Genomic DNA, 15,793 nt, shown 5'->3' on the forward strand with positions numbered 1-15,793 from the left:
CATATTAATTGATCTAGTTCTATAAGCTTAGAAAGAAATAAGAATTCCCAAAGAATGTTGAACTCAAAAGTCTGAGTTTCATATTTTTTGAAAGCCTTATGAAAAAAGTATTTTAAATGAATTTTATTCTTTCAAAAATGTTGATAACTTCCCCTCGAACTTCTCTCCTTCCTTGACCTGTATGATTGAACTGCATTGTCTTTCCATCCAACTCTCCAATTGCTGTCATTTATTTCTTCTCTTATTCTCGCGCTGTGGTATAGTCCAAAGATTTGCCCTGGAGATTCTTTTCTCTCTTCATACTTTCTCTCCCCAGCAAATCCATCCATTGTCATAATTGCCTTAACTACATCTGGGTAGATAACAACCAACTCTGTCTCCACTATTGACTCCTTGCACGCACTCCTTGCCCTTATCCAGCTGAGTCCAAACATTTCTGTGTCACACTATTTGCTTTCATTCATCATGACTAAAATGCCAGTCACTGTCATCCCTGCTGTGGCCTCTGTACATCATCATACATCTTTCCAAACAGAAGGAACAAACTCTCCACTTAAGTAGAAAATGAATTGTTTGGTAGTCTATAAAGACTGTCTCACAAGATTGATGGAAGTGCTGGAGAACCAGCCTCAAAAATAAGCAGAAACCAAGACACAGCCACACCCCACCATATATGCAGTCTGCTGAGGATACTGCCCTTATGTCATCACCACTTAACCATTATCTTGTGCTACTGGACTCACAACTCTGCCACAAGAAAGACAAAAAGAATCTCTTACCATCGACTGCCTTATTTCATTACTCCCTCAAGAACTAAAGCTCCACATGGGTGTATCTGATGTTTCCAGCCTAGGTGACATACCTACACTTAAGCTACTGTATGAAGAAGCTTGGAGGGAGATTATCTGCTCCTGCACATAAACTTTTGGCTCCCATGATAAAAGGTAGGACTCTGCCTTCTTATCTTGCAATCCTTCCAAAATATGAAAAATCAATGCCCAGTTTAGATATTGGGCAATGAAAAAAGTACAAGTGTTTCTATACCTTCCTATAAAACCAGCTTTCCCTCCTGATCACATGCTATTGTCATCACCTTCAAATCATTATGAACATACCCCACCTGATCATCAATCAGTTTGGGGGTAACATCAACTTTCTTCATAGTACTCCTTTACCCAAGTCCATTATTTCATCACCTCATATGGTGTTTTGAAATGATCTTCTCACTGGATCCTTGCCTCTAGCTTCTTTCCTTACATATTTGCTGTGGACATTTGTTCTTTAGTAGCATGGCTCCGGTTTTCTTTTGGATAATTACCTCTCTTTCATTGTATCTGGGACTGTTAATCAAGGTGACTTGACCTACAACTCCTAATAGCAGACCTGTGATCCAAGGTAGACCATGAATACAGACATTGACCTGATATAATACCAAGACTGAAAATGGTCAGATCTAATTTATTTCAGTCAAGGCATCATGACAGCTCCATAGAACAGTTCCTTCTAAGCTGACCCTTGAAGTAAACTTGGTCCTATGTTTTTTCAAGTCTAATTCTCTAGGTTTTCCATCTGTGAGTTCCTATACAGTGTCCCACCCACAAAATGATTTTTTGAGCTTAAGTTACTTTTCAGCAGTAACTGTGTTAAAACATTGCAGTCAAATCAGTTTTTCAGAAATACCTCTGTAATCATAGTACTGCTCTGTCAGAAACTTCAAAAGCTTCCCACAGGACAAATGTGAAGCCTTTTCAAATGCTCTCCAAGACCTTTCACATTGTGGTTTCAAGCTATCCATTTTAGGCTGAATTACGTCCCCCTCAAAATTCACACATTGAAGTCCTAACCAGTCTCCCACCTAGGACCTCAGAATGTGACCTTATTTGGAAGTAGGGTCATTGTGATGTCATTAGTTAAGACAAGGTTATACTGGAGTAGTGGAGGCTCTAATATTGTCTTTAAGAAAAGAATATCATGTGAAGAAAGACATGCATAGATGACATGAGGGCACAGGGAGAACGCCATCCACAATGAGTGCAAAAGATTGCCAGCAAACAGAAGCTAGGAGAAAGGCATGGAACCAACTTCCTTCAGAAGGACAACCCTACAAACACCTTGATGTCAGACACCTAGCCTCCAGATCTTGGAGGCAATTTATTTCTGTTGTTTAAGCCACCCAAGTTTGTGGTACTTTGTTTCAGCAGCCCTAGTAATTTAATACACCATGTTTCTGGATTTAACTCCCATGCTGCCTTACAAAAATAATTTTCTCACATGAAATAATGAATCATTATACCATTCTCCTTATTTTTATATACACTTGAAATTTTTGTGACAAAAAGTTTTTTCTAAATCCCAACAGATTTCTAGGAACAACAAACTGATTTTAAAATTTACATGGACAAACAAAGATCTAAATAAAATGTAGGAAATCACCCTATCAGATATCAGACTTACTATGAATTTATTTTAATTAATATAGCATCTTCTAAACACAGAGATAAAGAAATTGACCAATTACAGTGCCAAAAAAAGAGAGTTACATATTACAAAATCTTGATACCTAGCAGAGACAACTCTATAGGTAACTAGAATAAAAACAACTTATTCAAATGAGGCTGAAACAACCGACTATCCAACATGGAAAAAAATAAAAGTAAATTGAAATCACAACTTATGTCATATATAAAAATTAAATTCTAATGGATTACAAAACTAAATGTGACGGTAAAACTGTAAAATTTTCAGAACGAAATCTAAAAGTATCCTATGGCCTTGGGATAGCAAAGTATTTCTTAGGTGAGATCTATTACAGAAAAGACATAAACTCTACTATAATAAGATTAAAGACTTCTTTTCACCAAAAGACACCATAATGAAAGTGAAAAGACAAGCCAGAAACTATTAAGAAAAACTGCAACACAAATGAGTGACAAAGAATTAGTTTCCAGAATACACTAAGAACTTCTGTGAATCAATAATAAAAAGTCAAATAACTCAATAGGAAAATGCCCAAAAGATGTCGACAATAATTGCATTAAAAAGAAAGCAAACAGCCCAATAAACATGAAAATGCCTTCAGTTCCATTAACAACATAGAAATGCAAACTAGGCACATGATATAGCCACTAGATTGGCAGAGGAAATATAGCAATAATAAATATTGACAAGACCACTGCTAGTAAGATTATAGTTTGATACAATTACTTTAGAAAAGAATTTGGCACTATCTTCTAAAGTTGAAAATGTACACACCTACAATCCAACAATTTAACTCCTAAGTATACCTCCCACAGAAACCAAGAAACGTGCTAAAGAATAGTGATGATTCTAATAGCAAAAATAATGAATATAACCAAAATGTCCAATAACAGGAGGTTGGATAAATTATAATCTGTTGATACATTGGGTTATTACTGAATGAACCAAAACCATATGCAACAATAGGAATAAATGTTAATAACATAACCATGAGCAGAAAAAATACAGGCCATAGAGGACTACATTGAGTATGATATTTTATAAAGCTAATAAACAAACAAAACTGGATAATACATTGTCTAAGGATACATACATATATTGAATTTATTGCTAATTCGAACACAAGCAAAGGAAGGATAAATATAAATTTCAAGATAGAGTTTATCTGGTTGGAATAGAGAAGGGGAGACCCAGAAAAAGAAGGGAAGGATCCTAACATAACACTGATAGCTTCATCAGCATTGGTAATATTCTATTTCTTAAATTGAATGGTGGGCTCAAAGATGTCCATTCTAGAATTATGCATCAAATCTCATCTATATAGTTCATATATCATTTTCTGCACCTAATTTACATAATTAAAAATTAAGGAATATGTCAAACTATGAGATAGGTTTGTATTATGTTTCATTGTTTCACTCCTTTCATTGAAAGCATTAATACTTACAGGGTTTATTGTGATGTATTATGAAGAGGTGATTCTCTATGTTTATTTCCCTCACCCCAATAAGCTAAATAATGAGTTCTCTATTGATGTATAACACATTACAACAAACTTAGCAGCCTTAAACAATGTCAGTTTATTAGCTCGTAGTCCTATAGGCCAGAAGTTCAATTATGATATGACTGAGGTCTCTGCTCAGGGGCTCATGGAGCTGAAATCAAGGTATTAGCTGAGCTCTCTCTTTCTGGAAAGTATGGGGAAGAATCTACTTCCAAGTTAATTCCCGTTATTGGCTGAATTGCAGCCCTTGTGACTGTGGAATTGAGGTACACAATAACTGTCAGGGTGACTAAGCTCTTCCAGAGACTTCCCACATATCCAAAGTCAGTAAATGAGACTCTCTCTCATATGGAATCCTTCTCACACTTCACATCTCCTTCCAGAAAGAGTTTATCATTTTTAAGGGTTCATCTGACAAGAGGATCCATCTGGATCTTCTCTGTATTTTTAAGGACAAGTGATCTGGGACCTTAATTACATCTGCAAAATTCCTTCACAGAAATACCTAGATTAGCACTTGACTGAATAGCTAGGAGTATATGTGTCTGTACCAGCAGCCGTAAATCTTGGTGGTCATTTTAGAATTATACTCACCACTGTTAGCTAATTATCAAGCTTGCGTTCATAATTTCTCCCATTGCCAGTTAGTTCTTTTATGCCATCTTTATCATATTATAAATGTTTGTAGTAAATATTAGCCAAGATCCAGTTTTCAGGTTATCTATATTTTAATATTGATTAGTTCATCTTTTCTGATAGTATTTTCATGCAACAATATTTAATTAAAATATTTATAAAGTATTTTAATATTTTACATGACAAGTTTTCCCCCATTACTGTTCTCCATATTTTTGTCTGGTTTTATATTGCATGTTACCCCAAATTTTTAAAAGTTGAAAATAAAGTGAAATAAACAATTCCTTTGGAAAATATTTTATAGACTTTGGGACTTAAATCTGACAAAACTAGAGATTGGATTGGAACTGTATTTGAGAACAATTGACATTTGTATTAATCTGAACTCTTACCATTACTGGTAAAAGAAAGTAAGTGTAAACTGTTAATATCTGTAAATCATATTAAACAGGATCCGACATAAAGTCAAAGTGTCAGTTTAATACATAAACAAACTATTATTTTGGTTTCAGCTTAAATATTTTCTCATCAGAAAGGCCTTTTCTGGCATTCCACACTAAAGTAGTCCTTCCACCATATTCCATTCCATCCATTAAAATTTTGCAAATTGTGAAGTTCAGGTGACTGTAAAGAAATTAAACTTACTTTCTAAAGCAAACATTCAAGAACTTATACTTTAAATAAGTGACTATCTCCCTCGAAGTTGTAACCTTGAAACTTATAGAAAACACCTCTGAGACATAGTCCCAGTTTCTGCTTCCCTTACCTGAGGACTTCCCCAGGTAGATCCAATGGTAAAGAATCTGCCTACAATGCAGGAGATCTGGGTTTAATCCCTGGGCACAGGAAGATCCCCTGGAGAAGGAAATGGCAACCCATTCCAGTATTTTCACCTGGAGAATCCCATGGACAGAGGAGCCTAGTGGGCTACAGTCCATGGGGTCACAGAGTCAGACACAACTAAGTGACTAACACTTTCTCCGAGGACTTCTCCCAAGCCCATGTCACTTTGCCCAAGGTCTTAAGCCTTTGTATTGGGTCAGTTCTGTTGCCCAACCACAGTCAAGTAGGCACTGAGACCCTTTGGACTACTGTGCTCTCTCTACTGGGAATTTGTAAATGAGAACTTGTAACCTTACACAAATGCTAAGCTTGTGCACAAGGGATCAGTCATCTTCCCCCCTCCTCCCTGTCGCCATGTGCACAGAAAAGTGGAAAAACTAAAGAGGGAGGAGGAGTGATAATTAATTACACAGATATGCAAATTTTAATGGACCTTGTGGCCTTAGAGGGAGAAAGAGATAAAGAAAAAGTAGATTTTGATTACTTGTCAAATCCCACTTTTAGCTTTATAAAACATAGTACTATTTCTTGTATTTGGATTTCTCCAGGATATCCTTTCTTCAAGTAAGTCGCCCCTTATGTTAAGCTGTTTTGTGTGGGCTTCTGCTACTTGCAAATAAAAAAACTCCAATTAAGAAAAGTTACTTTATCCCTTCCTAATTATCCTTTGAAATGCAAGGCATGTTTGAAACATTACTCTAGAATTGCCTTCTGAACCTGGATCATTATCTTTCATTTGATGACATATCTTAATCTTTAAAAAAAATTTTAATAACCAAACGTCTTTCAAAGACACACAATTTAAAAATGTGAAGAACACTCACTGAAAATTCATGTTTTAAAAATTGGCCTAATTGTTTTACAGTAACAAATTTTTCCTGCAAAGTTAGAATGTGATTGAGGTTAAGATGATAGGTTCAGGAATTAGATTTCCTTGGCTCAAATTCTGGCTCTGTCACTTATTAACTGTGTAACTGAGAAAGTTACAGGGTTACAATGAGATACACATACAACATCCATAAAACACATAAAACAGTGTCATGTAGTAAGTGTTCAATAAATATTAGCTACTACTACTACTATTCTTATTATGTGCAATATGCAAAGCATACTATAGAGAAATGCCAACTGAATATTAGAAGGAATTTCTGCCCTCATGAATAAACAACCTATAAATAATAGTTTGAACTCACAAGAATTAGAGCTATAGTATCCTTAATGATTTCAGTTCAGTTCAGTTCAGTTCAGTTGCTCAGTAGTGTCCAACTCTTTGCGACCCCATGGACCACAGCACGCCAGGCCTCCCTGTCCATCACCAACTCCCAGAGTCCACCCAAACCCATGTCCATTGAGTCGGTGATGCCATCCAACCATCTCATCCTCTGTCGTCCCCTTTTCCTCCTGCTCTCAATCTTTCCCAGCATCAGGGTCTTTTCAAAAAGGTTTAGTTGCGAGAATTTGTACACAACAATGTTTTAAATGAATTAGTTAAATATAAATTACATACATAATGTAACAGCTTTCATAGAAGAAGCATTTAATATTAAAAACATTTGACCATCTTTGAGTAAATAAGTTTTTAGTGCCTTTGTCAGTAGAAATGTTTCTCTATACCTGAATTTCATTCATTCCTACACATTCTCAAGTATTTATTATGTATTTACAGTATGCTATGTTTTAAGAGCTATGGATACAGCTATGAAGAAGACAAGATCTAGCTGGAGTTTTACTGTATGAAATCAGGCAATAAGCAAATAATTAATGTAGTGACTTTAGATACTGATAAATGCTGTGAAGTAAAGGAAACAGCAGAGTGATTGGGATGACATAGTACTCGGTGAGTTCCAGGTCTCTGGGGAAGGGACACCAAGTGAAGCTTATACAACTAGAGTACCCACCTAGAGACGGATCCACCTAGAGTACCATATGCATTTCTCAGCCATGAAATTCCTTTTGGCCATAAACGACCAAAGTTTATGTTTAATTCTTTATTTTTGTATTGCTGATACTTCAGATCCCTTTTTTGAGCACCAAAAAAAATCTAAATATGTAAAGCTTGTGACTAGTTTAACCTGACTATTTTAAAAGAAGTCTATTTTCCTTGTTTCATTTTAAACTTCATATGTAATGATACAGAAGTGGAAGGAAATAGTGATCAGAAGATGCAAATTTCATTTAAACTATTTCAGTACCCAGTATCCTTCCTAGAATGACTGGACCTGTCTGGATGCCCAAGAGGTAGGGAAATTGGTGTGAACATTTCAAGCACAAATCCATCTTCAGTTTTGCTTTCAGAGATTTTGGCAGCTGATCCCAGTTCTGGGAGAATCGTTGGGCCTCATAGGAAACCTGGATGGCTCCAGTTCTGTGAGGAAATAAAATTCTTGGATAATAACGCATCATTTCACAATTGCTGCAAATTTTGAACAACTGATAAAATTGAGTTGTATTTACAAAATTATTTCCAATGGGAGAGTACTAAAATCTCTCAACAAAATAATGAATTCTATCAATAATAGAAAAGAGAAGTAAAAAGGCTAAATTGAGAAAGGTACAAAGATTTAAAATCAATAAGACCAAGAATTTTTAGGTTAGGTATCTTTTATGTCCCATCCCACTAGATCCAGCTTTAACCAATGTCACCCCTAAGTCTTATCTGCTGGTCTGTATCTAAATATCTTTTTAAGGTGTTGTTTTCTGATCACTCTCTCCAAAAAAGGTTATCTACTCTTCCTCTATTTTCTTCTCTCATTATCTGCTCTTTATTTCTTTCAGAACACTTTCCATGATTTATGATAATGTGCTTGCTGTTTGCTTATTCATTATTTGCCTACACTAGATAGATAATGTAAGTTCTTAAGGGCAGAGAAGAGGACTCCTCCATTCTGTTCTGTGCCATATATCAGACACCATTAGAGCACCTAGCATGAAGTAGATTCTCCATAAACACTGGTGAGGTCAGACACTGAATGCCATCCACCCTCCCTCCTTTGTTCCATCTCCACCAAAATATTCCATTTTCATCAACTTGTTCTTGTCAACATTTTTACTATTGACACCTTATTATCGTCTGCTTCCAGTCTCGGGATCACTGTTAGTTTGGGCTGTTAGTGCTCTATACAAAGACACTATGCTGAGGGGATAAGGGGGGCTGAAATCCAGCCTGTGCTCTCTCTCCAGCTGTGAGCCCTGGCGTCGTGACTGCGTCCACCCTGAGGGACCATCTTTCCTAATTTGCACAGTCTCCAGTACAGGCTAACAGAGGTCCCTTTCTGACCAGAGTCACTTCAGAGTTTGAGTTCTCTCTCTGCTTTATATTCTGTGATGGGTTGATTTATGCCCTCCACAAAAACATACAAACAAAAAAATATGTCGAAGTCCTAACCCCCAGCTACTCTAGAAGATGACCGTATTTGGAACTAGGGTCACTGCAGATGTGAATAGTTGAGTTAAAGTGAAGTCATACTGCAATAGGATGTGCCTATAATGCAGAATGACTGGTGTCCTCATAAGGCAGACAAATGAAGACCGAGACACACAGGGAGAACATCAAGTGACAATAATGGCAGAGATTGGAGCAATGCAGCTGCAAGCAAGAACCTCCAAAGATTTCCAACAAATCACCAGGAGCTAGGAAGAGGCAAAGGAGAATTCTCCTACAGGTTTCAGGGAAAAGTAGCCTTATCAACACCTTGATTTCTGACTTTCGGCCTCCAGAACTATGTGATAATACACTTAGTTTGTTTTAAGCCACCCAGTCTGTGGTGTTTCTCACAACAGCCCTAGGAAACTGATATACATCCCTATATCTTTTCACTTTGTTAGGTTGATTAAATATAGACACACACACCCCCAACACACACACAAACACACATACACACACAATAAATAACCTGCTTACTGAGTACTTAGTAGGTTCTTTACCCCCTGTTTCGTTCTTTTTGAACCCTAGCTGGACAGACCGAGGCAGAAGCTGTACTGAATTTAAGGAGATCCTCTTTACACAACCAGCGATAGCTGACTTGGCACCTAAACTTGCACAAAATATTCATAGATTGTGGAAACATTTTTTTAAGCTTAGAAATTTGACTTCATGCTACATACTCCTATTTATTTTGAAACTTGCCTTTTCAAAATAAATTCAGAGATTAGACAGTAATAGCTGTCACAAACATGATTCGCAAGCTGTGAATAGCAAGCTTGTTCCTGAGATTTAAACTTTCAAGAATAGAAGCTTCCTAAACCTGAAACATCTCATGACAACAAAAACTTTCTTTGCACATCTGTATGATCTTTCTACATCTCTATCATAGGTGCTCTGGGAGGAAAAATACCTGGCTGAAATACAAAGATATTAATGGTTAAGGGGACAATGAGGTATATTCAGGCCAAGATGTGAGTATACATCTCATTAATAGTCTCCAATAATAGTCTCTCATCTGCAGGCAAAGTTTTTATGTAAATAAACAATATAGTAAAGTCAAACTGCACTTTAGAATAGATATGCTACCCCCAGTACAAACTTGCATTCCATTAATATTACAGAGATTACTAATAATTACCAGATTTTCTACTTTCAAAAGAAATCAGACCTAGGTTACTAGAAAAACCATTCAATTGGCCTAATTTCATGAATAAAATCCATGGTCTTGATCCAAATCGTTTTTTATTTTCTATCTTTGCTAAAGAGCTTGATTAGTTATTTTAAACAAAACTTACTAGTTAATAATAATTATTTTAAAACTTTTTAGAGAAGAAAATCATTGTGAGAATACTTTCTAATTCATTAACGTTTGCAAATCAAGGCTTAAATTGAAGCCAAATGTAGTCCCACAAAACAGGAAAAAGTCACCTTTGTGGCTGAATTTTTCTCATATATTTCAGGCCAGTTCTTTTACTTCTAAAGTGAGGTAGTTGATAAAAATTTTTTAGAAACTTAACAATATGAAATATTTTCCATTTAAATTCTAAAGCAGCTACACTATGAAATCCTAAATTTTTCAAGTAAATTATCCTTTAGAGTAGATATTTTTAATGCAACAAAAATTTTTAATTAGCCTTGTATGTATTTTAAGGACGAAAATTAAATACAGTCACTGAACCACTTCAGTTAACAGAACAAACCCAAGACAGATAAGGTACATTTTCAAGTATAACTCTGAAACTGTCTCAATTATCTGGAATAAAAATAAACATTTTTGAAAATTTCTGATCTGAATAATCCATTTTGAAATACTAGTTTCTTTTTATTCACACATTCATTTACTTAGTCTATCAAATATTTACTGAGTGTTTGCTTTGTATAAGGTCCTGTTAAATACTATCACTTTACTATTCTATTACATGGACTTTTCTCTCATATGTATGTGATCTTAACAAAAGTCAGGTATTTGCCTGAAAAACAAACAAAAGCAAATAATTTAGGGAAAAAACTGGTTTTCAGTAGCCATTGGAACCTGTGGTAGATACTACGACTGGCTCACAATTCATTCACCCCCTCCCCCACAGTCTTGTCATGGTTCATCGTGTGCAAAATATACATCCCTTCCATTGATATTGGACTTAACTGTGTGACTTGATTTAACCAATGGAATGGCAGCTAATGTGATATGAGGAATGGCAGCTAATGTGATATGAGGAAAGGCTTTAAATGTTTCATGTTGTCTTGCTTGCCCTCATGCCTATCTGTCATCTTATGATAAGAGCATGCCCTGAGTAGCCAGATCCCAGAATAAGGCATGTGCATAAGAATCTGACCCACAACCTGAAACTAAACCTACCCTACCCAAAGACTTTGGCGTAGTCAATAAAGCAGAAATAGATGTTTTTCTGGAACTCTCTTGCTTTTTCAATGATCCAGCGGATATTGGCAATTTGATCTCTGGTTCCTCTGCCTTTTCTAAAACCAGCTTGAACATTTACTGATGATCAGTTGTTAGGATCAACCCAGAGACAAAGTATATAACACATAAATATGGTTGCAGAGTAGATTGTAAATATTATCAAACTTGATGTGAAAATGCAGATGATGAAAAGTGAAAACTGAAAGGGAAAGAAAGAGCAAATGGAAAGGTAAAGGTGCTAAAAACCTTCATCTGGAAAAGTGGAGAATCAAATACATTGGCTACTATTGATGAAACAAGCAATAAAAGTACATTAAATAATTTAAAATTTTATTCATTATTAGTTTGCTATGGCTGCCCTAGAAAAATACAACAGACTGTGTGGCTTAGCAGTACATTTATTTTCTTATATTTCTGGAGGTTGGAAGTCTGAGATCAAATGGCTGTCTTCTCATGTCCTCACATGATCATTTCTCTGTGCACACATTCCTAGTGTCTCTTTGTATCCAAATTTCCTCTTCTTATAAGCATACCAGTTAGAATGAATTAGTGCCTGACCTTATGGTCTTATTTTAACTTGATCACCTTTTTTAGGGCCCTGTCTCCAAATGCTGTCACTGTCTGAAGTAGTGTGGGTAGGATTTCAACATAGGAATTTTCAGACAACATATCTAAGCATATAGCAAGCATCCACATGTTTAAAAACGTGTATTCAAGACTTCCCTGGTGGTCCAATGGTTAAGAATCTGACTGTCAATGCAAGGAATGCAGGTTCAATCCCTGGTCTGGAAGATCCCATAGGCCTCAGAGTAACTAAGGCTGTGTGCCACAACTACTGAGCCCACATGCTGCAACTACTGAAGCCCATGTACATGCCTAGAGCATGTGCTCCACAACTAGAGAAGCTACCACAATGAGAAGCCTGCTCACCACAAGGAAGACTAGCCCCCGCTTGCCATAACAAGAGAAAGCCCACACAACAGCAAAGACCCAGTACAGCCAAAACTAAACAAAATTAATTTTTTTTAATGTGAAGGGCTAAATACTCCAATTAAAATACTAAAACTGTCATTAAAATATATTCAAATAGTGATTCAACTATATTGAAAGGTAGGAAGAAAGGAAAATAGATTGATAAGGTCAAAAACTGAAGTCAAGAACCAGCTATAAACACATACTATTCTGAGATATGGAGCTATTTTAAGGCTGCCACAGTTGTACAACTGAATATGGAGATTCTGAGAAACCACAAGAATAAATTTCAACATAAACAATTAAGAAGTTAAAATAGTTAGCTGTGGAGAACAGGACTGGATTGAGGACGGGAAAGGCGGACATGTGTTCTCATCAAAAATCACTCAGTACTAGTTTATTCTTAAATCATGTGTACATATTAGTTTGATTTAAAATTTTACCTCTAATAAAATTAACAAATTAATGAACTAATATTTCATTTTTTCTTTTCCTTCTCTCCACCACTGCTCTAGTTCCAAACCTTATTAACTCTTGAACGGACTATGGTAAAGTCTTCTAAATGTTTTCCTTGCCTTTAGTACCTTCCAACCCATCCTGCAATACTTCTAGAGGGTTCTGTCTCAAATAAAAATATGAACTATGCCCTCCATCTTAAAAAAAACTGATTCTAAATCAAGGAAACTATATGGGAAAAAATTCTAGAAATGTTCTTGTCGCCACTGTCATATAAGAATATACTTCTAGTGGATTGAACCATATGTAAATTTTTATAGGTCAGACACACTCACATATTAGCAATTTTGTATAGTTCAATACAATAGATCAGAGATTGAACTTGATATGATTCAAATGACTGTCTTCCAAGAGTTCACAATCCGTGTATGTGTGTGCTAAGTTGCTTCAGTCCTGTCCCACTCTTTGCAACCCTATGAACGATAGCTCACCAGGCTCCTCTGTCCATGGGACTCTCCAGGCAAGAATACTGAAGTGGATTGCCATGCCCTCCTCCAAAGGATCTTCCTGACCCACAGACAGAACCTGTGTCTCATGTCTCCTGCATCGGCAGGCAGGTTCTTTACCACAAGCACCACCTGGGAAGCCCAAGTTCACAAATTTAATACTCGTTAAAATGTGTCCCCACATATTCAATTTCTTATTGCAGCTTTTGTTCTAATTCATTGAGTGCTTGCTTAATTAAAGCACTTTTTAAATGATTTTTACAAAACCAATACAACCATGTCACTCCTCTGCTTAAAATATGTTAGTGATCCTACCATTCTCTGTGTGATGGTCCTTAACCTAGAGGACAAGATCTTTGATTAGTTCCTTGTCTCTTTCTCTAGTCTTTTCTCTGATCACTCTATTGTCATTTTATATTTTCTCAAAACGAACTGAGGTTTTTGCCCTTTCACCCTGCTGTTGCTGCCTTTAATCTTGTATTATCTGGCTGGAAGGCTTGTTGTCCTTCTAAAATCTGACATCTCCCCTCCCCTCCCAACCTCATTGGTCTCATTGGCTCTTATTGGTCTTATTCTCTACTTTTCTTCTTTTTGTCCAAGGTTACTGGCTTTAGACAAAGCTCGCTGTAGGACTTGGTTTTCCTCTCTCCTTTTGTGAGCTCCATTCCTTGGCAGTGGTTTCATTCTCAAACACCATGTATTTAGTTGCAAATGGTCGCAGCGCATATAGTGGAAAAGAGCAAAGGTCTCTCCCAAATTTCACTGTGTCTCATTAGCCTTGACTAGTTATGTGCCCATTCTTGTGCCAGTCACTATACTGAGGAATCCAATGTTCTGATTGGCCATTCCCCACTCACCCACTCAAGTCGCAGTCAGGCTGCTGCTGCTGCTGCTACGTTGCTTCAGTCGTGTCCAACCCTGTGCAACCCCATAGACGGCAGCCCACCAGGCTCCCCCGTCCCTGGGGTTCTCCAGGAAAGAACACTGGCGTGGGTAGCCATTTCCTTCTCCAATGAGTGAAAGTGAAAAGTGAAAGTGAAATCGCTCAGTCTTGCCGGCTCTTAGCGGCCCCATGGACTGCAGCCTACCAGGCTCCTCCATCCATGAGATGGAGTCACTTCCCTAGGAAACAGATAAACAGAGAACAGGAGAGGACATGGTCCTTGGGGAAAATTAAGATCTTATTTCTAAAAGGAAGGTCTACAAACAGTGTGTAAAAAACACTAAAGGCATATGTCATGATCAAGAGAGTCAATTTTGTGAAACTTACCCTTAGTGTCCATTGTTGCACTTGAAAAACACTAAAAGCCAAAATGTTTATTGAATTTTTATGTGTTTATTGTTTCTGGCTAAAAGATTTTTATGATAAAGTATATATCTTAAGTAATGACATTTTAAAATTAACTCACTCATATACAAATGCAAGTTGTTTAAGATATTTCTGTGAAAATGAACAGTATTTTATAGCAGCATATAAATTCTAATCATACTAAATTTGCAGAATAAAATTCTGTCACATTTTTATATATACCGCAGTTTTGTTTGAGTTGAGAAAATAATATAAAATCTATCCCAAGGTAGTTGACATTTTGGAGGGCTTTTTATTTTTTTATCTTTCTTAAAGAGTCCTTAAAAAGCAATGCTTTAAAAGAAAATGCTGCTTCAGCAATAAGTTTCACATAATCCTCAAGGTGCCAAAATAAACCCTTGGATCAAGGGATTCATAATAGAAAAAGAGCTTGCTTTTTAAACACACAAAAAAGTACATCTGAAGATTCATCCTCAAATGCATGAGCAAATCAGACTTCTTTAAGGAATAAAGGTGCACTAACAGATATTCTACCTTAGCAGTTGAGATTCCCCCAGCAATATGATGCAATTATTTCATTAGCTGTGTGTGAGTAATTTTATTCTTCTCACTCTTTCTATTCCTTGTAGAACCTATCTGGGCAGCTATTTAACAGTACCAGGCCAAATTCCTTCATTTCTTCCTGCCAAGTAGTACCATAATTGTCATCAAGATGTGATCATCTGTTTCACATTGCTTTAACTCATTATGAATAAAAGCGCCAGAGTGATTTGCCATTTTATTTCAGCTCTCATTCCTGAAAAGTAGAAAATATGTGAACACTTCTTTTCATTCCCTTTTCAAAATCATAAGACTGTGAATTAATTAACATTGTCCTATTTAATTGGAGGGAGAAAGATGATTAGAATGGAAATAGAAGTTTCTTATGAGAGGAAATTGGTTGGGAGGCGGGGAAGAATAAAGCCTTCACTTAATGGAATATAAAAGCTTTCACAGTCCATAAATGCTTTGTCCAATATGGTAGCCTTCATCCATATGTGGCTAATTTGAATTGAAATGTGCTGCAAGTATAAAATACACATTGAATTTCAAAGAATACAGAAGAAATAATATAAAATAGCCCATTGAAACTTTTATATTGATTATATGTTGAAGTAGTAATGTTTTAGATGTGCTGGATTAAATAAAATATATTTTAAAAATGAATTTCCCTTTTACTTTTTAAATATGACTACTAGAAAATTTA

At 36.2% G+C, this 15,793-nt stretch overlaps 1 protein-coding gene across 1 annotated transcript in view; it reads left to right on the top strand.

The window, feature by feature from the left end:
- Positions 1 to 462: 462 nt before the first annotated feature.
- Positions 463 to 15,793, top strand: part of LCORL (ligand dependent nuclear receptor corepressor like) — a 193,522-nt gene continuing 178,191 nt past the window's right edge. The window contains exon 1 of the mRNA XM_020878313.2: positions 463 to 944. Coding sequence (XP_020733972.2) covers positions 881 to 944 — 64 coding nt within the window. The 5' untranslated portion in view covers positions 463 to 880. The remainder of the gene's footprint in view (positions 945 to 15,793) is intronic.

This window comes from Odocoileus virginianus, chromosome 21, assembly GCF_023699985.2.
Source record: "Odocoileus virginianus isolate 20LAN1187 ecotype Illinois chromosome 21, Ovbor_1.2, whole genome shotgun sequence".
Classification (NCBI taxonomy): Eukaryota; Metazoa; Chordata; class Mammalia; order Artiodactyla; family Cervidae; genus Odocoileus; species Odocoileus virginianus.